This window comes from Dama dama, chromosome 5 (genome assembly GCF_033118175.1).
Source record: "Dama dama isolate Ldn47 chromosome 5, ASM3311817v1, whole genome shotgun sequence".
Lineage (NCBI taxonomy): Eukaryota > Metazoa > Chordata > Mammalia > Artiodactyla > Cervidae > Dama > Dama dama.
The window spans coordinates 117,079,464-117,104,965 of record NC_083685.1 but is presented as its reverse complement, the minus strand read 5'-3'; the positions used below and the strand labels follow the sequence as shown (position 1 = coordinate 117,104,965).

Sequence of the window (25,502 nt, the reverse complement as noted above, 5' to 3'; positions counted from 1 at the left end):
TGGCTTAGAAAAGGTTCAGAAGGGAGATGGGGGAAGTCAAGAAGTATCGCACTATCATCTGCATAACATAAATAATTTCATCTGGAAAACAGGAGCTCTTGCCTACAATAAGTATTTTATTATCTTGTGTCAGTGAGATAAACCTATCTAGGCACTCATCAGGTAACTAAGAGAGACAAATATAACTTTGACTTTGTAGCCTGGACCAGGTCCGGATATGATGGTTCATTTTGATAATGTCAGAGTGCCCGACTGTTCTGCAAAAGTCTTGGTCTCAATTATTAGACAGCAACTTAGTTGGATTAAAATGATCCCTTGATGTAGTTCTGAACAGCTGCTAAAGAATAATGGCTTCATATTCCAGCTACTTATTTTCTGTATCACCCCCTTATGACTGAGATTGCTAGTGGTGTCTTGAGTTATTCTCAGGCAATGTAGGTACCTGGCGATTCTACTATGATAATATAGCCAGAGTACTGCGAAAATACCTAGCTATTTGAATGGGGAAGTTAATTCTTGCTGCCTGCCTGCCATACTCTCAAACTATAGGTGATGATTTCTGATAATCTAAATTCTACTGAAATATGCTTCAATTTAATAACATTTTTTATTTTTTGGCTACACTGCACAGCTTGTGGAATCTTAGTTCCCCGACCAGGGATCACATTTGGGCTTTGGCAGTGAAAGTGTGAAATTCTAACCACTGGACCCCAGGGAATTCCCACATAATATTTTTAAAACCAAAGTTTTTAAAACCTAAATCTCAAACTGAAATCCTTCAAAAGACTTCTGATGTGAGAAAAGACTGAAGAGTCTGACAATGTACTTTATAGGTTCTCTTTTAGATTTTGGGTGCTAAATCACTTCAGTTATATCCAACTCTGCAACCCTATGGAGAGAAGCCCTTTGGGCTCCTCTGACCACGGGATTCTCCAGACAAGAACACTGGAGTGGGTTGCCACGCCCTTCTCCAGGGGATCTTCCAGACCCAGGGATCGAATCTGCGTCTCTTATGTCTCCTGCATTGGCAGGCGGGTTCTTTACCATTAGCACCACCCGGGAAGCCCCTTTTTGATTTTATGCATGTTTTTATTTTATAACTGTATTTTGGAAAGCAGAACTAAAATGTCACTTAAGGAACACGAACCTTTCCCTAGGTTCAAAAAGATATACACAAGTATATTACCCAAACACAAAATAATAGCTTAGTTGAAGAAAATAAACAGAAAATTTAAATATTGTAAGAGCAGAATTAATCTTCATTTCAGTACATATGCCAGTAAAATGGTGATTTAAAAAAATAAAACTCACCTGCTACTGAGTTTGGCCGTGGCATAAGATAAAGAGGAATAGACTGTACTGATTGTGATAAAACGGTTTCCAAATTCCTCTCTGGTATCTTATTCAGACTGTAGGTGGATGCCGTCATGTTTTCATCTACTCGATACAAACAGGAATCCATGCTGGATTTTTGAGACTGCCAAGGCTTTAGGTTTCCTCCAGATCCTAATTCTTTACTGCTTTCCCCAACATATTTTGTGCGTTCCATGTTTTCAGAATAGCTTGTCAAGGTAGCTGAAAAAGAGTAAAATGAAAACCGAGAGATTAATCTGTTTATAATTACCCAAATGCATGACTAGATTATAAAAATGTTAGTAACATTATTTTTAAAAAAGTTGCGATGATCATTTCATCTCCAACATGAAATTTATTTATTTTTAATTAAAAAAATTTATTTGGCTGCACTGGGTCTTAAGTTTCGGCATGCAGGATCATTGGTTGCTGCATGTGGTATCTCTAGTAGTGGCATGCAAACTCTTAGTTGAGGCATGTGGGATCTAGTTTCCCCGACCAGGGATCAAACCAAGGTCCCCTGCATTGGGAGCTCAAAGCCTTAGCCACTGGACCACCAGGGAAGTCTCTCCATCATGAAATTAAATAATCGAAACCAAAATATAACTTTCTTTCACATAGATTCCAATATATTTACTTTAACAACTCTTGTTTGAATGAATTAAAGAAATTCATACATCAGTGCTACAGGACTTACAACTAGGGCCTATCAATGGTAAAAACTTCAGGATCCCATCAAAAGGGAGTTTACATACTTTGTGGATGGCTGGACAGTGTCAGAGATATCAAAAAGGTCTTTATACTCTTTTTATCCTGTATTTTTCCTCACTTAAATTATTTCCTGGCCATTTACACGTAACATAGAATTAGAATATACAAACAGTCCTTAAGTAGGACCTAATACAGGAGAAAGAATCTGTCTAAATGAGGAAACACGATACAGCCTTCTTGAATAGCTGCCCTCTCCTCCATTCTTAATTAGAAATTCATTTAATGCATTCAGACTCTCAATCATAAATAGCCCAATGGATCACAACCTTTCTGCCACCAAAAACAATGTTACCCCTTCTCCAATGAGATTTCATGGATTCTACAGCATATTTTATAATCTCTGAATATGTTCAGTGATAGTATATAGTGTATATTTATATTATGTGTTTATGTGTCTGTGAGTATTCTTTTTAAACAGATGCATGTTTCTTATCCTAATTTATGGAAACTGTCTCATTTAAAATATATTTCAACATTTTTCTTTCAGAAAAATCTGACTGAAGTATAATTTCGTTTGGGATAAAGATGTTGTGATTCATCTGACTTTGTATTCTGAGCTAGAAGCTCGGAGTTCACACAGCTGCCAGGGTCAGTATACTGAAAGATGGAGCATGCAAACTTCTGGTTCCCAAAAGACTCATCCACAAGGAAAGTGTCTGTTATTTAACCCTTTGCCTTTCACATCTGTTTTTTTTTTTTTTTTTTTTGTGGTATGTCCCAGCAGCAGTTTTTATTTTATCCTTAGGGCCCAAATCAAGAGCTGGCCAGGTTCACTTGTATCTGTGTGGCCTTACCCTGGTATATATTCCAGAAATAGAGCCTTTTCCCCCAGATAAACCATGAGCACATTCAGTAGGTTCCAAACACTGAAACACTACACTTTTTAAAGGTCTGAGAAGGTAGTAATTGGTTTCACTATTTTCAATATTTCAAATAATTTATAAGAAATAATATGTTTACTGGCGACCAGCTAACTAAAACGTCAAGATTCTATAAACTTAGCTGCAGTTACATCAGGGGTGATAACACTAGTTATCTACATGTTGAACAGAAATTTTGGCATATATATATATATATATACATACACACACATAGGTATATATACACGTAATATGATACCACTGCTCAGGTGGCTCAGTGGTAAAGAATCTGCCCACCAACAGGAGATGCAGGAGACAAGGGTTTGATTCCTGTGTCAGGAAGATCCCCTGGAGAAGAGAATGGCTACCCACTCCAGTATTCTTTTCTGGAGAATTCCATGGACAGTGGAGCCTGGAGGGCTATAGTCCATAGGGTCACAAAGAGTTGGACAAGACTGAGCAATTCAATAACAACAACAACATGATACATGAACATATCATACATATATATGCTTGATAAATAAAAATGAGGTATAAACTATTTGATGATGCACAGTGCAATGTCAAAAAGTTTTTCAAAAACATGAGGTCTATCAATAAAAATTATGAAAGTCCTCATTGGTGGTGAAAAGATCTAAGAAACTTTGAATTCATGGTACAAAGACAGAAATATTCAGTGGCCCATGGACCCTATTTTATCATTTAAATGATGAAGCTTACAATAAGGAAGGGCATCTATGGTCATGGTATTTACAGTAAAGACAAGGAAGACATCCAGTTTCCCAAATAAGAAGAGCACTGATGTCATTTTGCATTTCAATTGTACTATCTGCATAAACCAAACCTGATACTTCATTTGTTTTTTGAACCCAAAGTATCCTCTGTACTTTTTAACTAAAGAGAAATGTATCTAGGCTCTGGCACACAGTTTAAACTATGATCAACATATATCTGTTGAGAGGATGAATAACTTAGTTTTACTGAATGCTCAATGGTCCAGAACCACTGGGGACGAGAGTGAAAACAGACAGCTCACAAAAAGTACCAGAAGTTAAGAGTCTCTGGGTAAACATTCCCATTGAGGAATTTTGTACATTTCTGCTTCATTGATGCTTTTCCCAGAGCATGGTGACTCTGAGTTAATTTCATTCACTTATCTAGTCAATAAAATTTTATGGAGCAACTAGCTTGTGTCAGAGTACAGTGGTGAACAAGATAGGGCCTAAATCATTAATCCCAGAAAAAGGACAATTCTGTGGCAGAAGAGGCCATACAAAGAAAAAAAAATGAAGATGCTATTTCACAAAATGAAACGCTATTTTTAATAAAAACATGCTAATATCCATATATCATTTCATGGATGCTTCTATTTTACTCAACTATTCCTCTATAGTGAGACCATATCATATAATTTAAAGTTACCAAAGTGAATGAAGCATCATAGAATGCAATGATATTTTTGATTCATGTGGTAACTAAAAATTTCCAAAGTCTAAAGCCCACACAATCTATATATTAGATGTTGGCCTATATGAATTAACAACCCATATAGGCAAAGTTTCTATGCATGGAGCTGAAGAGGAAGACATGGCCTCTCACTGAAAAATATATGTATCTGTTTTCCAATAGACCTATTCTGTCCCTACTTTAATTCTTTAGAGCTAGTCATTTCCAGGTAGAACAAAGAATGGTGGGAAAATATTGAGTTGTAACTAACTAAAGGGATGTTTCTGAGACTTTCTGCATTTTCTCTCCTTGATATAGAAAAAAAAATTGCTATCTCAGTATAAAGAAGTGCTGACATGGCCGTATAGGACAGGAAGACAGTGTGAGGAAGTGGGAACCACAGGCTTATAAATAGGCTCATTGTGAATAAAATTAACTCCATACATTTAAAAAGTTTTACTGAGGTATAATTCACATACCATAAAATATACCCTCTGTAAACAGATTGATACATGGATATAGGCACATTTGCTTGTTGCCAATAATATTTAAAAACTGACAGCAGTAAGTTTTCAAAAAAGCTTAACATTCCTTATTCTGGCATCTGTGTCAGTCCTAAGGGGCCCAGAAATCATGTTTCCAGTAATAGCAATAGCAATCATTTTTTTTTAATCTGATAGTAATCATTTTTATCTTGATTCACTACTCTGCTTTTGTTGATAAAGACTAAATTTTTAATACTGGATAATGGTCTTATGTCATCTGTTCTGAGAGAGAATGATTTAGAACTATGCAGTGTTTTGTAATAATTAAGACCATGGGTTTTGAAGTTATACATAGACCTGAACTTGAATCTCAGCTTTGCCTCTTAACATCTGTGTGATCTGGGACCAATTATTTTTGAACCCCAGTTTTCTAAGTCTAAGAAAGACTATTATACTATTATGTAAGACAGAGTTAATTTACAGCTAGACTGGGCCAGCCCTATACTTATCTCTAGGGATGACTGGAAGTCTGCAACTGACTCTTAGCCAAGATAAGGTCAACTGGGATAACTAACGACTTATAATTTGCTGTTTTAAAGTTTGAAATTCCCCAGGTAGCACCCAGGTCTAGTTGTTTATTGACAGCTTACACCTGGAGTACTCAGACAGCCTGTCTTAGTCATAGGACCAGAGATGGATAAAAAGCTTCACTGTCAACTTTTGGGGAGCTCTCCTGAAACCAAGATTCCTTATACAAATCTTGGTGATTTACACCCTGGGGACAGAGCACATCCATCCTATTTGATTAAAAAGGAACCTGGAGAGCTCTACCTGGAAGGGTCTTGGGTCCTCTGTGCTCACTTGCATTCTTTTTCGCCTGCTGGATTGTCTCTTTACTAAATGCTTTTTTAAAGAATTTTTCTGTGGAGGCTTATGTATCTTTTCAATTATTTGATCCTGGGGACTCTTTACTCTATTTTCTTATAAGATGACTGTAAGAATTAAATAATGGTACCTGCCTAAACAACAACAACCTGCCTCATACTCTGTATTCAATAATGGTTGTTGTCATTGTTATTATTATATTAGTTAGGTCAATCATGCAAGGGAAATGCTCTGGTCTTCTTGATCATTTAAATAGGCAATGTCCAGACAGACATCTTTAACAAATATTCATGCAATATAACTACCAAGATTTATTAGTGCCAAGTAGTTAGAAGGTGAAGCTTCCCTGGTGGCTCAGTTGGTGAAGAATCCGACTGCAATGCAGGAGAATCAGGTTCGATCCCTGGCGGGGGAAGATGCCCTGGAAAAGGAAATGGCAACCCACTCCAGTATTCTTGTCTGGAAAATCCCATGGACGGAGGAGCCTGGTGGGCTACAGTGCATGGGGTTGCAAAGAGTCAGACACGACTGAGCAACTAAACCACCACCAAGGATGACAGAGTCACTAGCACAATAACTGGAAGAACTTAGTGAAGATACAGTTGCACATTTCTGAAAACAGGTTGTAGAAAATATGAAAAATTATCTAATGCTCAGTTTGTGACTCAGAAGGGTGACTTCTTAAACGTGACAATCTGGACCAGAGAACACATAACACCCTACTGGAATGTGTGTGGGTGTGTGTGTCATTCAGTGACTCTCTGTGACCGCATGGACCAGGCTCCTCCATCCATAGAATTCTCCAGGCAAGAATACTGGAGTGAGTAGCCATTCCCTTCTCCAGGGGATCTTCCCAACCCAGGGATCAAACCCAGGTCTCCTGCATTGCAGGAAGATTCTTTACCACTGCGTCACCTGGGAAGCCCTGCCTACTGGAATATATGTTACTAAAGGAACAAGGGTCTTTGATGAGGAGTTTCTGACTTTGCTTTTTAGTTACTAATGTGAAATATTAGGGGAAAAAAATCACTGAACAAGTGATACAAGGCTCAAAGATGTAAGACCAAATTTGGCAATAAATTAGGACCTAAAGACAAAAAAAAAAAAAAACAGCAACCCTGAGATTTGACTAAAAGGGGGAATTCAAGAATTACACCTTTCTGGAAGGAACTGTGAATCTCCAAATAAACAAAAGGCCAAAACACAATGGATCTATGCTTAATTTTGTTTTACTAAACACCACCATGCCAAAACAGACCACTATTAAAACTTCACATGAAAGAGGATAGGCTAGAAAAATGATGTGTATTTCACAGAGTTTATGATTATCAGGATTTTTGCTTGAAGCTATGTATAGCTGATAGATTATACATAGTTAGTGGTATCTACCTAGGCACATACATAAGGGCATTATACCATTAAATTAATACCAATAAAAGTCATAAATATGAAATTATACTGTAAATACCTGAGAACCATGTTAGTGATATTTTACCACATATTTAAGAAAGCTGTGAGTTTGAAGAGAGAGAAGCTATGACTGTTACAGAGAATGCTTTCTATGGTAGAAATTAAATCACGTATGGGGTGAATTCAGATCACAGAGAATATAAGAAATCATAGCTATTTCCAATCCTTTAGAATCCAAGAGAGGAACTTTTTACCCTTATAAGACTTAAAAATTCAGGAAACCTGCATTTCTAATATTCTGATTTTATAACTAGAATTCTACATATTTTGGCAAGCTGTGAAAGTGATACAGGCAGGAATCACTAAAATTCTGATCGCTATAGTTACAAAATGTAATCAAAAGGAATTCACACTGAACTGACTGATATATAAAGGAATAAAAATGGATAATCCAAATGATAACTTTTAATAGCTTTTGTGTTTTTTGCTGATGGGGCAAGATTTAAAAATGGTACACTAACAAACAACAGATGTTATTGTTTGAAATAATGTAAGCAATATTTAATTTGGAAAAGCAGACATTTCTATAATCAGTGGGGAAAATACTTAAACAAAACATATTAAAACGGTTAAGATAGGCGAGCCTTGAGATTTCCAAGGTAATAACAATATCTTTGACTATTATTACTTATGCCACATACAATTTTCTTCTAACTCAAATGCAATGAAAAAAAAAACTAAAGAGAAACAAGTTGTTTCTCAAGATAAGCTGCACATATATAATTTGATAACTACTTTACAATGTAAGTAATTTTAGAAGCAGAAGACATTATTCTCTTTCTTGTCTCATGATTTTGCAAGTAAATCTGTTTCAGTATTTATATACATTAAGTAATAGAAGTTTATTATTCTCCAAATTAGCTCTGTTATCCACAAAGGTACTTACTTTTACAAGGAACACAATTTTGGAAATATACCAGAAAAAAATGAGGAACACTGTTATATGTCAAAGCGGGAATCTCATTTTTAATTTCAGAACATTATTAACATTTATTTTGAACATCCACTGACATGTTAAGCTTCCACTTAGAATGTACTTGTAAATGGATTTTGTCCAATCTGTCAGCACCATGCCCACTGCTTGAATAAATATATTCCTAAAGTAATTTTTTTTGGTATGGCAATATTGATGACATGCAGTTACAGATACTAATAATACCGACAGAAGAACCCAGGAAGAGGTTTGGCTAGAGATTGTAAAAGTCACTGCGCCAAAATGAATCATAAAAAGAACTTAGAATAGTCAGTGGAGAATTCTAAACTCTACTATTTATTAACGATTTAATAATAATGTTCCATCTTGTACCCGATGGTCACTCTAAACACTGTCAAAAAAGTAACTAAAAGTGCCAGGTCAGTCATCCTTCATCTCCCATCCTTTCACTCTTAAGCTTTCTTTCCTTTTTATAAATATTTACTGAGCGCCTACCATGCTACCACATTTTCAGTTATTGGACTAGGCGCTACAGATATGGATGAATAAGGCACACTTTCTCCTAACAAGAAATTAAATAGTCTAAGGATGAAAAGCAGGCTCTCAAAGGGATTATAATACTAGTGTTAAATGCAATGATACAGATACGCTATATCTGGGAACATGGAATAGTAGTATGTACTGGAGAGGAGGCGGAGTGGAGAAATGAAGAGAGGTGGCGGTGGCAGAGGTGACTGAATACCTAAGGTGATTCTTAAAAGTATGTAGGAGTTAATCAAATTTAAGAGGGAGAGAGGAGATTACAGGCAGAATGAACAATATGGGCAAAAGTATAGAGGTGAAAAACTGGAATGTGTCAGGTTACCACAAAATCTAATGTTAGACTCTAGTAGTGGGATTAAAGGCTGGAGAAATTGGCTGTGGACAGATCCGGAGTGATCTGATCAGATTTGGTTTCCAGGTAGATTACTGCACCTTACAGATAACAGAATCAAAGTAGTAATCACTTTTCAGTTAATTTACTTGGTGGCTGTGGGAAAAACAGACTTAGAAAGGACACGAAAAAAAAAGCAGAGAGAACAGTTAGATCTGTATTAATCTAGGTCTAAGATAATGAGGATTATGAAGGCAGTGCTAGGAGAGATGAAAAGAAAATACAGGGATGAGAGATACAGGGGAAGGAAGGAGGCAAGGATTCCCCTTGGCTTTCTAGCTTGGGTTCCTGCGTAGATAGTGATGTCACAATAAGAATATTTTAGACAATTTTATGCAAGTAAATCTGAAAAAGATAAGAAAAATTATTAAGGAAAACAGATTCAGGAAGGAAAAAAAATTTAAAGTCCTAAAGTATTAAATACATTGAAGTAGTAGTTTAAAAAATCTGCATGAAGAAAATATCAGGATCTTTCCGAAGCAGGACTCAAACCCATGTCTCCTATGTTGTAGGTGGATTTTTTACCTGCTTGAGCCATCAGAGAAGCCCACTTTAATGGGAGATCCTACTAATGGTCAAGAAAAAGATAATTCCAATTTTCTACAAATTATTTCAGAGATTAGGAAAAGAGGCTACTTTTCCTCATATTTTATCTATGTATTTTGTTTTGTTAAAATATTTAGCTCTTTAATGATAGTATCTTCATAAACACTCCTCATATAAAGAAATCACAAATTAGAAATTATGTTAAATACTGAGAGCATATAAAATTATTAGATAGGAATCCTGCCTTTAAGGAGCTTTGGAGTAAGTTTTGAAATCAGGAAGTTTGAGACTTCTAACTTTGTTCCATTTTTCAAAACTGTTTTGACTATTCATGGTCCTTTGAGATTTCACATGAATTTTAGAATGGGTGTTTCTGCAAAGAACTTTGTTGGGATTATGACAGGGATTTCAATGATTCTATAGATTGCTTTGAGAAATACTATCATTTTAACAATCCATGAACAGGATGTATTTCCAATTATTTAAGTCTTTTTAAAATTTCTTCAGTAATGTTTTATAATGTCTAGTGTACAAGTCTTTTACCTGCTTGGTTAAATTTACTCCTAAGTATTTTTTTCTTTTTGATGCTCTTGTAGTGGAATTGTGTCCTTAACTTGTTTTTTTTTTTTTTTGGTTATCTATTGTCAGTGTATAGAAATGCAACTGGTTTTTGTATGTTAATTTTGCATCCTGTAAAAATATTCTTTTTATTGACTCATTATTTAAAATGAATAAATTCACATGCTGAAATATATTAAGTGAAAGAGATATGCTTAGTTGACATGGCATTAAATTATTTGCCATAACATCTAAACAAATATTTTGATTTGATAACCTTTAGAAGCAAGCCAAATGAGGAAAAAATATTTTATGGTCTTATTTCCATTTTCCTGCCCTCTTCAGCATCTGTCATTTGTTGAGCAGCATTTCCTCACCCCTTCCCTGAAAGCTTTACCTTCCTTGGCACTGGCAGTATTATACTGCCTTGATTTTTCTCCTGTTTGTCTGATTGCTCCAATTCTGTATCCACTGGCTCATTCTCATACCTCTCACCTCCCCCTGATCAATTAGAATGTTCCCTAAGATTCTGTGCTCAGTCTTGTTTCCCTCCTTTCCATTTCTTTCCTCAGATTCTTTTCCCAAACTTTCCTCATTTCCACGTGACTGACTCCCCTTAACAAGCATACAACAGGCAGTAAGTTTATGACAAACTGAGAAATACCAAGAAACTCTACTAGTTTAGTGAGAAGTGAACTTTGTCTGAACGACTGCTGTCGGTAGATGGATGATGTAAGTGAATTTACAAGAAGCAGTAGGAAGAACTTTTTCTATTCACCCCTTCTTTCACCAGATAGTATCTTTATTTATTTACTTTTTGCTCATTCAGGGTATTTTATTTTCATAAAGTAGACAATCTTGGACTTTCGGTAGGATCAGTGAGATAATGTCTTTAAAGGACTGGTTAAGCAGGGAGGGGCACCTCTATTTTTTTTTTTTTACGCTCTATGTCAATCTACAGCAACATTAAAAAGAAAAGGACACATATTTTATAAATATATATATAAATATATCTCAATAACTCAGAAGCAGAATTTTTGAAAACCTTAAGCTTGTGTAATTATTACAAAAAGAAAAAAGACACAAAATGATTAGTATATAAACCAACTCACCAATGATTCCACTATCTCTGCTTTCAAGGGTAGAGGTTGGACTCGTGACAGCCCCATAGCTGCCGTCCTTGGCGGTCGCATTTGTACTGACTGGTGGGAGGGTGGAACAGGGGCTACTGGCTGGTGGAGAGGCAGTGCTGCTAGTCAACGTGGAACAGGGACTTATCCGCTGGGTGATTGCTGAGGTCTGAAAAATTGAAATGAAAAATAAGATAAGCTGATCAGCTGTTAAGTGAGAGTGTATCTTATGGTAAAACATATGCTTTGATAACAAAAAGGAAAAAAAATCTACATGCACAGATTTTACAGCTATTAGGTTCTGTTTGTTTTTGCTTTCCAGGATAAAGCATTCTGTGTTCTATAATTAAGGTGAAACTTGATAAATTTAACATGAGCAGAGACTGTGGTCTGTTTTTTCTGCCTAGGAAATTTACAGTGACAAGTAGTCTTTATTATTGCTATAAATTAATAGATGATTTTTTTTATTCATCAAAAATTTTTCTTGCTGTTTTCAATCAACAAAAATTTTCTAAAGGCTTAGAACTTGGTCTTGCTAATAATTCTCTTTGGATAGAAAAAAAAATCTTTGCAGCCAAAGAGTAATAAAACTAAAGTTCTTAATGCAAATATAGATGGGCTTTTTTTGATACATAGGTGGCTTCTCAGAGGTAATAAATGAATGTAGGGAAAATGCCTATCTAAAAGTTTGTCAAATGAAGTAGAATAATATTAATTTAATACAAACAAAATAATTTCTCTGTAAAAACTGATTACAGACAGATCACTGAGTGACTCTTATACCTGAAGTTACCTCCTTTTTACATTTTTGATGGGATGCAATGACTAATCACAAAAAAGACTGATGGTAATATATTCTGGTTTACCTAGTTTAATGACAATTCATTTTCTTTAGCTCTTTCTACCCAAATAAATTAATGAAATAATGAATGAAAGTATATATGTTTTTTTGAACACTTCAGAAAGTTTTTCCTTTTCAAAACAGTAACTGGTCAATGGCAGAATTACTTGAAGGAGGACTAATGATAAATTTGACATTTAAAAAAAAAGCATTTCAATTTCTTTACATACAGAGTCTACTCATAATCTCTTTGATAAATTGAAGAGTTACATTTTATAACTTGATTAGAAAATATGTTGATCACTGGATATGAGAATATTAAGGCTCTTTGACTCATCCCTAAATGAGTGCCAGATGCAGTCCCCTGTATTTAATCATCTATGTTGAATCCAGGTTTTGATTTTAATTTAAATGCTATAACCAGGATATAAAAGATACATACAACTCAACTAAGCATAAATGACATTCTCAGAACACTGCAATCAAGTAAATCTTTTCAATCGTATAACTAATATTAGAAACTGATTCTTCTTAATAATACAATAAGCCCTCAAATCTATGCCATTTTTCTTCTACATAATTTTTCACCATTGGAGGGAGGAGTTTCAATTTCTTTGTAATTGCCTCTATTTCTACAAAATGATGTTAGTCTATCAGAGCATGAGTAGGGCTTGTAGGAGAATTACCTGTGGAATGTAAAAAACAAGTTTCACTACAAAACTGACAGATACTCAACCCCACTCCAGTCTTACTAAATTAGAATCCTCCCTAGTTAGAATCTGGCATAGCAATTCTTAACCGCCTCATTCTCAGTTTAAGAAACATGTGGGTATTTTATTAGAATTGTACTAGAATCTTTTTATATTAGATATATCTATAGTCATTCCATATTGAAAAAGTTTCATTTTGGTATGAATCTATTACTTCTATGGTAACTCATTTCCATTTTCAGACAAGATTCTCAGTCTGTTCTCTGAGAAAGGAAACCATTTTATGCATAATACAGCAAAAGTGAAGGTTAAGCTCAAATGACATGTAATTTTTACTGTAAGTTATTTTCTGGAAAATAAAGCATTTATTACAGAATGTATGCTTTAAAAGCTTTAACTGTAAAAGCAAAGCTTAAAGATCAACTCATTCAGAAAGCAGGAAATTTGTTTCATGGCTTGTGAATTTAAAGGCGAGCCTTATATTTATTTAAGGAGGCTAGTTAATGAGATACAAAAATCTCTTTTAGGCACAGAAAGACAACATTATTTACTCGCCATACTGTAGGCTAAAATGGACACATAATTAAGCCACTCTACTTCTAAAACCTTTTGGAGGTTTTCCCATTGATCCCATTGGATCCCAAACTCCCAATCTGGATCATTCAAGGTCCTACATCCTAATACTCCAGAAACTACAGAGAAAAGAAAATACAGTGGTCAATTGAATATCACTTTGAATATCTTGTCTTTTGCAAAAAAATGATATATGCTAACTTGCATGTGCTGGATTCTATTATTATTAATACTGTTCTGAGGACACCATCACTATAGGGTCTTCTTAAAGCAATCTATCTTTGTTAGTATGTGCTTTAGCACAGAAGTCACTAATAATCTTCCTAAGACTAGAAATTCCAGTGATCAATTCAGCCACTTTCTTAGGTGGTTCCAAGACAGTGTCATGGTATATTACATTTCAAGCAGGCTATCATGTAGCTTTATTATTAATATCTTAATTTGTTTAATGTTTCAAAGTTAAAGTTGTTTTTTTTAATGTTACTACCTCATTTCTCCTTATCAACCAAGTATGAGGTGTAAAAACTACACTAAATGTAAAAGCTATGAAGCAATTTCCTCCAACTCATACAGTTTCTGAATATATTTACATACTAATTATATTACATATTGTTTTATATATTTTGTTTGCATGACATTTCACAGCTTACAAAGTGCTTTTGTATTCATGATTTAACTTGATCTTCACAACAATTCTGTCATGATTTCATGTTACTCTGGTATGGTGTAGCTATTGAGAACATAAGTTGTAAAAGCAGACTGCCTGGATTTGAATACTATTCCATCACTTTCTGGCAGTGTTTCTTTTTTTCTTAACTGAAAATTGAAAGATAAAAGGACTCTACCATATCGAGTTGTAAGGAAACTTAAATGAAACAGTGTAAATAAAGCAATTAGTACAGTGATTATACATAGTATTAAACACTTATTTACTGTTAGTTACTATTAACTTTGAAAAACCTAAAGCTGAGAGAGGTTAAGCGACATGTCCAAATTTACAAAATGGTAGGTGGTAGAGCTGGAACCAGAACACAGATTTTCTATCTCCTGGTTCAGTGACTTTTCTATTATGACATCACTTTAGCTACATTAAATCAATGATACTACTCATTTACTTATTTTATGATGAATCATGTAGTTAATGCACAAGTAAGACACACTCTATTGACTTGTGATTTAATTCAGAAACCACTGCAACATGCTGTGACAATAAGGCATCTCAAAAGCAACCCAATATAAATTTTAGCACCTGAAGAAATGTAGCATTTTAGAAACAACAGGGTCCTTGGCAAATTCTCAGATTGTAATGTCATGTTGCTTGGTCATTATTATAGCAGTCATATTTTAACCTGACATGAATATCAAAAACTCACAAGTAAAACAGATGTTTTATTTATACCAATTTTAAAAAAGCCCTCAACATATATCATTTCCATTTTCTATTCAGATCACATGATACTGACATGGTTACAATGTAAATTAGTTATGAAAAGAAAAAAATCAATCCCTGTCATCAGAAGCTTACCTTCTTGTGTGAGATCAAACAACCCCTCACAACTAAATATATCATGTAATAAATTAATGATAAGAGCTATAACACAGGGTAAGGGGATACGGTGATGGGCAGGGGCTATTAGATAAAATAACTAAGGAAGGCCTTACTGAGGAGAGAACACTTGAGCGGAGCACTGGATGAAGTGAGGAAGTGAGTTATGTGGAAGAACATTCCAGTATAAATGAATGTTTTATGTGTCTGAGGAATGACAGGAAGGCCAGTGTTGCGGGAGAGCTGCAGTGAAAGGGAGAGGGATAGGCAATGATACAGGAGAGGCAGCGAGGGGTCAGATCAGGTAGCCCCTTTCTGGTCATGGTAAGGATTTCAGATTTACTGTTAAATCTGGGGGATACAGTGGAAGATTGAGAGCAGAAAAATACTGGGCTGGCCAAAAAGTTTGTTCAGGTTTTCCACAATGGCCTATAAAAAAAATCGGAACAAACTTTTTGGCCAACACAATAAAAGGACCAGATTCACATTTTACAAGGGTCGCTCTGGATTCTGTGTAAATAGACCACAGGAGGCAAAAGTGGAAGCAGAGCCCTGTTAGGAGGCCATTTATTCAGGCAGTAAATATTTATTGAACACTTACTAATAGAAGAGTTTGTCCCAGGTGCAAAGGATACAGCAGTAAATGCGAGTGTGCTCAAGCACCAAGTCGTGTCTGACTCTTTGCAACACCATGGACTGTCTACTGCACACCAGGCTCTTCTGTCCATGGAATTTCCCAGGCAAGAATACTGGAGTGGGTTGCCATTTCCTACTCCAGAGGACCTCCCTGACCCAGAAATCCAATCCAGTCTCCTGTGTCTCCTGCACTGAGATGAATATTTTGATCATTAATTTTTCAGATTTTCGGTTTTTCTAATGTATGTATCTCAAACTAAAGTTTTTAAATGCGTATCTTTATATACTACAAGTTTTGTTATATTTTGTTTCTATTATTTCAGTTGAAAATATTTTCTAATTTCTTGTGATTCTCCAATATAAAGGCTACTTCAGTTCAGTTCAGTTCAATCCCTCAGTCGTGTCCGACTCTTTGCGACCCCATGAATCACAGCACGCCAGGCCTCCCTGTCCATCACCAACTCCTGGAGTTTACTCAAACTCATGCCCATCGAGTCGGTGATGCCATCCAGCCATCTCATCCTCTGTCATCCCCTTCTCCTCCTGCCCACAATCTTTCCCAGCATCAGGGTCTTTTCCAACGAGTCAACTCTTCGCATGAGGTGGCCAAAGTATTGGGGTTTCAGCTTCAGCATCAATCCTTCCAATGAACACCTAGGACTTATCTCCTTCAGGATGGACTGGCTGGATCTCCTTGAAGTCCAAGGGACTCTCAAGAGTCTTCTCCAACACCAAAGTTCAAAAGCATCAATTTTTCGGTGCTCAGCTTTCTTCACAGTCCAACTCTCACATCCATACATGACCACTGGAAAAACCATAGCCTTGACCAGACGGACCTTTGTTGGCAAAGTAATGTCTCTGCTTTTTAATATGCTATCTAGGTTGGTCACAACTTTCCTTCCAAGGAGTAAGCGTCTTTTAATTTCATGGCTGCAATCGTGGAAAGGCTACTTAGGAGTATATTAATATCCAAATACGTGGGGATTTTGATTTTCTATATGTTATCTTTCAGCTATCATTTTCTAAGTTATTTTATAATCGATTAATTCTACTAAAGTAGTGAAAGTGAAAGCTCCTCAGTCATGTTCAACTCTTTGAGACCCCACGGACTATACTGTCCATGGAATTCTCCAGGCCAAAATACTGGTTTGGATAGCCTTTCCCTTCTCCAGGGGGTCTTTCCAACCCAGGGATCAAACCCAGGTCTCCCACATAGCAGGAAGATTCTTTACCAGCTGAGCCACAAGGGAAGCCCAAGAATACTGAAGTGGGTAGCCTATCCCTTCTCCAGCACATCTTCCTGACCCAGGAATTGAACTGGGGTCTCCTGCATTACAGGTGGATTCTTTACCAACTGAGCTATCAGGGAAGCCCTACATCTGTCAAGATCTGGTCTATGAATCAGCATATTGTAAATTTGCTAAATAATCCATGTGTATCTGAAAACAATGTGCATTCTGCAATTTAGGGGTATGGTGCTTTTATATATATATATATATATATACACACACACATGTCTTGTTTGTTGGTTTATTTAGTTATTTCCTCATTCATTCAATAAAGGAATCAAAACCTTCAAGTGGCTTTTTAAACTTAAGAACGAAACTAAAAGGTGTTCCATGAACTGAAGCAATACAGTGATTACGGAAAATGAAGTTATATTGCAGGCCTGAAAAGGCATTTGACACTTGGGATCATTCTTCTGACAAGACCCACACCCACGCCCTGCAACATTTTTTCTTTCCTGGTTATAATAGGCCGATTCATCCCACGTTTCACTAAGTTGATGGGAAGCAGTTTACCTGATTTTCATCCTGTACTTCCATGTTGTACTGGTCACCTGGCTGAACTTCCGTGACTTTCTCCCCAAGGAGGAAACCCAGGCGAGTCATGAGTGTGTTTGCTGCCTCATCTACAGATGGAGGGGGACCAAGTTCCTGTTCAGCATCACCTGCAACAGGAAGACATCGAAATACCTGAGCCTTTCAAAATTAAATGGCCAGTTTTACATCTATTTTTACATTCTGTTTGGGCATTTCCTTTGTTTCACATTCTAAATCCAAAATTACCAGGTCCCTGACCAGAAGCTTATTTTTCCACTGTTACATATTACAATTGACAGTCTACTCAGAATTCTCAATATATTTACTTGAAACCCTTGAGTTTGAGAGAATGTTTTTGTAACTCACTCAAAAGAAGTTTCCCATTTCTTTGGCAGTTGGCCTTCCAATACAAGTCCTAGTCTTGGGGTTTAGCTCCTGGCCACAATCACTGCCTTCATTCAGCTTCTTTTATCTCTCTTTTCTTAGTTTGTATAAATATTCTTTTTTATTTTAAAATCAGTTCAAACTTACAAAAAAGTTTCAAGAATAGTACAAAGAACAATTTTTTCCCCCTTAATCATTTTAAAATATAGACACGTTACCGCATCAGGCCCAGATAGTACGCATTTTCTATGAACAAGGACATTTTCTTACATAACCACAATACCAACAGAGAAATCAGGAACCTAACATTTTACATTATGATCTCATCCACAGACCCCATTTAAGTTTTGATATTTATCCAGTAACGTCATTTCTAGCAAAAAGATCCAATTCAGGATTAAGCAATGCATTTAGTTCTCAGTTTTCTTTGACTCTATAAATCTTGAACAGTTCCTCAGTCTTTTCTTAACTTTCACGAGCTTGACACTTTTGAAGATTATAAGTCAGACATTTTGTACCATGCCCCTCAATTTCAACTTTTCTCATGGTATCTCATGATTTAATTCAGGGTAAGCATTTTTGGCAGCACTTTCACAAAATTAATGCTGTGTTAACTTGGATCACTTGGTTATGGTAGTGTCTGCCATAGGTTTTCCACTCTAAAATTATACAATTTCTCTTCATAATTAATAAGTGTTTTGTGGGGGGATACTTTTGAGAATATATAAATATCCTATTCCTCACCAAGATTTTAAATTAAAAAAATTTTTGATAAAAATACATGTAATAATATTTGCCATTTTAACCATTTTTAAGCATACAATTCAGTGGCAATAAGTACATTCACAATGTTGTGCAACCATCTCCATTTTTCAGAACAGATTAATCATCCCCTAAAGAAACTGTATCCACTAAACAAAACTCCCCATGCCTAGTAACCTTTATTCTACTTCCTGTTTCTAGGAATTTGTCTATTCTAGGCACCTCATTTAAGTGGAATCAGTATTTGTCCTTTTATGTCTAGCTTATCTCACTTTGCACATTTTCAAGGTTCATTCATTTTATAGCATGTATCAGAATTTCACTCCTTGTAATGGTTAAATTATATTCTATTTTATATACATAACCATTTATTTAGTCATCTGTCCATCACATGGGACACTTGAGCTGTTTCCACCTACTAGATATTATAAGTAATGATCATATGGACACTGGTATACAATAGCAGTTTGAATCTCTCCTCAATAAACTTTTGCCCACTATTTTTAGCATCCATTAATGTTTCCCAGTTTAATTAATTATTATCATGCTTGCCAAATAGTAATTTTAATAAATCCATCACTCTTTTACAGTTTAGTTTCTTTTCCTTTATCTATGTGTCTATCTATGTACCTAACTATCTGAACTCAAAGACTCCTATTTTACTCAATGAGTTATAATCTGTTACTGTTATTATTTATTTTGTTGCTCAAACCATCCCAGAGTTGGCCAGGCAAGCCTTTTCAATTTGGCTCCTGTAACCTTCTGATACATCCCTATCATTTTCTGAGTACTTCTTTGCTTTTTGTCACAAGATGTTGCAGGTTCCTCAAGTATTTTCTCTGCCCTAGCCCTTGAATCAGTCCTTTTTTCCAAGAAAGCCTGATTTTTTTTTTAAGAGGGTAAACGTATTTAGAATATCAAATATGCTCATCAGATGAGGATGTCACTGCCTTGCAGGTCCACCATGTGGGCAAAGTTACACAATTATGTTCATACATATATGCAGACACACAGTTCTATATTCATTTTAATCTGTAAATCCATATATAAACACCCCCCAAAAGTTCACAGCTGAGCCCTAATTCAATACCACAGGGTTAAATCTGAATTTCTTCCTTTCCAAGGTGGTAACTTTTCTGCAACAGTGAAAAACCCGATCTTCATTTTCCTTACTTATTTCATCTATTCTCCTTGCACGTGACAAATATCACTGCTGCTCACTGCTACCCTGCACACAGATGCTCCACTCACCCTGGCTGGGTTCCTACCCTGAGCTATCACTTTCCCAATCAGGATATTTTTTCAAAACTGATGTATAATTCATATACCATAAGCTCTTCCCCCTTAGAGTATACAGCTCAGTGGCTTTAGTATATTCATAAGTTTATCACCACTCTAATTCCTGAACATTTTCATCACTCCAAAAAGAAACCCTACTCAGGTTCACTTTTTTGCCCTGAAATTTAGACCCTTAAATTTTTTGATCTCTGGAATTCATTGTAATTCTGTTTCCAGTCTGTTGTCTTCTTTCCATACAATTAGTTTTTAAGCTTCTGTATTTAGGCTATTTTTCAGGGGTAACCAACTACAGATATTGCTCTTTCTCATACCTTTTCACGGAAGGCTGCTGAACAAAGTCAATATGAGTATCTTCCTTAGCCTCATCGTCAAAATAAATTTATTTCCAAATAAAGAATTTATAGAAATTTACAGATATAAAAATGAGCCAGGGAACTCAAGATGATCTATTTTAAATTTCATGCAGAACTAATTTACCTAAACTGAATTTATCTGTTTACATTAACTTGATTCACTGTTAACATTTTTTCAGATTTTGTTTCATGCTCAAGTATATTTATAACAATTCACAGTAGCACATATCCTGTATATGGTATTACCAAAAATTTTTTTTGTTTTTTTTTTTTTGGCTATCCTTTCACCATAGCGAGCATTAACTATAGTGTCATATGGTTTGATACTAAAGCACAATAGCTTAATTTCTTTGGATAGTCTGTGTTACACATTAAATCACTCCAAATGCCAAGAAAATGAGATTATCTAGCCCCAAAATTCCCTGGGGACTGTAGCCCTCCAAGCTACTCTATGCATGGGATCTTCCAGGCAAGAATACTAGAGTGGGTTGTCATTTCCTACTCTAGGGGATCTTCCGACCCTGGGATCGAACCCATGTCCCCTGTGTCTCCTTCATTGGCAGGCAGTTCTTTTACCACTGAGCCACCTGGGAAGCCCCGCATTTTTGTATAGCATTACTGAACTCAAAGTGTGGAAAATCTATATAGAATTCTTATTGGATTTATGTCAGAGTAGAAAAACAGTATATATTCCCTTCTCCATTTCATCTCCAAGAAACAACAAAAATGGATTTCTCTGCCACAGAACAGAAAGATATCCCTGGGGCTTTATTACCTCTATAATGTCCAACATTATAAACAGTTCCTTCTCTTTCTGCCTCTGCCCAACTAAGGTACACTAACAAAATCTCAGGAAAAAGTTGTTATATATGCAAATGCATCTTTGAAACAAGTACCCTAAATCTAAAAAATAACATAAATGAATGTATATAAAAAAACAGAAACAGACTTAGAGAGAGAGAAAACAAACCTGTGGTTATCAAAGGGGAGAGAGAAGGGAGGAGGGATAAATCAGGGGTATTGGATTAGCAGATATGAACTACTACATGTAAAACAGATAAGCAACAGGATACACTGTTCGGCACAGGGAATTACACCCATTTTCTTATAATAATCCATAATGGAGTATAATCTGCAAAAATAATCACTATGTAAGTAAACCTGAAAGTAACACAATATTGTAAGTCAAATATACTTCAATAAAAACAAACAAATCCCCTCTCTTCATTCAAGCAAATTTCCACCTTTAAACCCTTGCTAGAAAGAATTTTTCATTTTGTTACTATAGTGTGTGGAAGTTCTAAACTACTAAGTCATCTATTTAATATTATTAAAATTTATCAAAGTCTACTACAATAACAAGAATACTTATAGTATATGAAATCAAAAGTAAACAGATTCTGGGTAAAATGCTGAAAGTTATTTTGAAGATATTTATAATAAAATGCACTAGTCCCTGACCTCTTCAGATTTCACAACATACTACTACACTACATACAAATGGCAGGCAGAGACTATAATTACATTATCATTTCATGCATTATTCACAAAAGTCCAAGTGTTACTCACTTAAGAAAGAGGCCAGAAGAAAAATAAACCAAATTCTTCCTTTGTCTTCTAGGCTCTTTTACTCATGTTACAGTTATTTTTACTATGTCACTCTAGTGTCTTAATTGTTTTCCTAAACATTTCTTTTAAAGGTTACTAATATTTATTATTTTGAAGAAGCCTCCAAGTTCATATCCTTTATATACATCGAAGGATTGATGAGAGAAATGATATAGTGACCAGATTTTGCTGAAATTACTACAGAAAAAATGGGGGAAGATATAGATAAAACAAGTTGTCAAAATTATTGAAGCTAGGAAGTTAGTACATAGCAGTGCATCATTCTATTCTCCATCACTGTGAATATTTGGAACTTTTGAGAAAAAATTATTCAGGGAAGTTTCTTTTAAATAACTTAGTGATTCTCAACTGGTGACAGTTCTGCCCCCAGGGAATATGTGGCAATGACTAGAGATATTTCTGGCTGTCACACTGTGGGGAGGGGTGTTGCTCCTGGCACCTCGTAGGTAGAGGCCAAGGATGGCACCATCCTACAATAAACAGGACATCTCCCCAAAACAAAGGATTATCTAGCCCCCAAAGAAATTAAATAGTATTAAGGTTGAAAAACCCTGAAACAGCTCGAGTCGCCTTATCGTTTGTTGTTGTTCAGCTGCCAGGTCGTGTCTGACTCTTTGAAATCCCTTATCCTTTAAAAATCTATCAAATTGAATGAACTCAACACAGCAGGAAAACAAGTGCCCAACCTGCTACTTCTGAGGTTTCTTATTAATAAAACTGCTTCAATTTCCAACTTACTATGCATTTTTACTCTTTGGACCATTTCCTTCCTGGGTGTAGGGTCTGTTTTCTGCACTACTACATTCTGCTACAATCTTTTCAGTCTTCAATGAACCTTAGTCTTACGGTGCATGGTGTGTGCATGCATGCTCCATTAATCAGTCATGTTAAACTCTTGGTGACCCCATGGACTACAGCCCACCAGGTTCCTCTGTCTATGGGGTGGGTTGCCATTCCCTTCTCCACAGATCATCATGATCCAGGGATTGAACATGGGTCTCCTGCAATGGCAGGAGGATTCTTTACCACTAAGTGACCTGGGAAGCCAATGGTGTGTGGACAGGACTTTATTGGTGTTATACTGTATATGTCAAGGGTGGGGGATTATATCATGACACAGAACAAGTAAATTAAACTAAAAATATATCTTGGTTTTTCAGATTATCTTTTTAAAATTATAACAACATCCAGCACGTATGGGGATTAGTTTATATGCCAGGTACTATTACTAAGCATTTTATATACATTAACTCATTTAATGATTATAACAACCCTATGAGGTAGGCAGTCTTATCCCCATTTTATGGATAAGAAAAGTGAATCATACAGAGTTGAGTAACTTACTCAAATTTATAAACTATTAAGTAACTGAACTAAGAAATCTGGATCTAGACCTCAGGCTCTTAATCCCTAAGCTCTACTGTCATCCTTGATTCCAGCCTCTCACAATGTTGCTAGGTATCATTTCCTACCTCCCCTCTGCCGAGTGTATTTGTGCAAAACTCTCAAAATTCTTCTGAAATTGTCATACTGAATACCTTACCTATCTTTCTGTCTCATCCATAACCATTCAGGCAACGTGAAGAAGGTGTCATCTTCCTAACCAAACATGCCCAATGAAGGTATGAGCCTAAACAAAGGTAGCACTTTCTTCAAGTGGGATCCTAGTGTGACTTCTTTAGTAACGACGAACTTGGAATATGATACACAAAACAAGACGGCTGGTAGGATGTTGAAAAATAATCACTGTAAGACTATTATACACAAAATGAACCATATATCATTTATACATTTTGTTGATTAAAGCTACTGAAATTTATCTTGGCTATTTGGAAGCAGTGTGTTTATGCAATAGGTTTTGACTGAATGAGGAAGACAGCACCATGAAACTAAATATTCTAACATTTACATGGAAATGGAAAGGTCTGGGGATAGTAAAGAAAATGTGAAGAAGAATGACTGCTATTACTTAACATCAAGATTTAATCTAATGCTAAAATAATTAAGAGAGAGTATGAATGGTACAAGCATAGACCAAAAGATCAGGAGAACAGAATAAAAAATCCAGAAACATATCTATACAAGTGGAGTCACCTTATTTAGGACAGCAATGCCACTGCACTTGTTTAGTAAGAGACTGGCATTTTCTCTCTCTTTTTTTTATGAGTATGCTACATGTACTTGCAGTGGGTAATATGAAATTTGACAATAATGGCACATTTGACAATAAAGACTGTAAAGCGATACCTTCTGGACATTAACATGAAGCGATGGTGCCCATCTACTATGAAGACACTTTATGTACAATGATGAAACAATAAACAAATACATAAGTATATATCTCTATCCATTACTCCAAATCCTCATTGATAAAACACTGTGCTTCAAGTAGACCCATTAATTTTATAATATGTGTTTTAACTAAATTGCATATATAGACAAAAATCCCACCAAAAATATTCACACAGGGCCTCATATATTACAGGGTGACCCTGAGAGAATGGCATTTTCAATAATCGGTGATGGATCTCTGTCAGAATAAACATGAAACCTGTCCCTACCTCATCCCATACACAAAAATCAATTCCAGGTGGAGTATAGACCCAAATACAAAAGAGAATACATTTTCTGGAAGGTAGCCTAAGAGAATGTCTTCATGAACTAGGACAAGGCAAAGATTTCTCAAATAGGACACAAAAGGCACTAACCCACAAAAGAAAAAGATAGGCAAGTTTATTAATATGAAAAACTTCTGTTCCCCAAAGATTTCACTAAAACAGTAAAAAGGCAAGCCACAAAGTGGGAAGAATATCTTTAACTCAATCTTGCCTGTTACTCCAGGTATCTCCTGACTTCCTACTTTTGCGCTCCAGTCCCTTATGATGAAATGCACTTCTCTTTTTGGTGTTAGTCCTAGAAGGTCTTGCAGGTCTTCATAGAACCGTTCTACTTCAGCTTCTTCGGCATTAGTGGTTGGGGCATAGACTTGGATTACTGTGATAGAGAATGGTTTGCCTTGGAAATGAAGAGAGATTATTCTGTTGTTTTTGAGATTGCACCTAAGTACTGCATTTCAGACTCCTGTGTTGACTATGAGGGCTACTCCATTTCTTCTAAGGGCTTCTTGCCCACAGTATTAGATATAAGAGAAAAGGAAAGATATACCTATCTGAATGCAGAGTTCCAAAGAACAGCAAGGAGAGACAAGAAAGCCTTCCTCAGTGATCAATGCAAAGAAACAGAGGAAAACAACAGAATGGGAAAGACTAGTGATATCTTCAAGAAAACCAGAGCTATCAAGGGAATATTTCATGCAAAGACGGGCACAATAAAGGAAATAAATGGTATGGCCCTAACAGAAGCAGAAGATACTAAGAAGAGCTGGCAAGAATCCACAGAAGAACTATACAAAAATGATCTTCATGACACAGATAACCACGATGATGTGATCACTCACATAGAGGCAGACATCCTGGAATGTGAAGTCAAGTGGGCTTTAGGAAGTGTCACTACAAATAAAGCTAGTGGAGGTGATGGAATTCCAGTTGAGCTATTTCAAATCCTAAAAGATGAT

At 35.8% G+C, this 25,502-nt stretch overlaps 1 protein-coding gene across 3 annotated transcripts in view; it reads right to left on the bottom strand.

Moving 5' to 3' along the window:
- The window catches only part of TANC2 (tetratricopeptide repeat, ankyrin repeat and coiled-coil containing 2), a 386,861-nt gene that overhangs the window by 128,150 nt on the left and 233,209 nt on the right, over nt 1–25,502 (bottom strand). For all 3 annotated transcript variants that reach the window (XM_061144314.1, XM_061144315.1, XM_061144317.1), the window contains 3 exons: nt 17,481–17,629; nt 11,355–11,541; nt 1,312–1,575 (listed from right to left, as the gene is read on the bottom strand). In XM_061144314.1, coding sequence (XP_061000297.1) covers nt 1,312–1,575; nt 11,355–11,541; nt 17,481–17,629 — 600 coding nt within the window. The remainder of the gene's footprint in view (nt 1–1,311; nt 1,576–11,354; nt 11,542–17,480; nt 17,630–25,502) is intronic.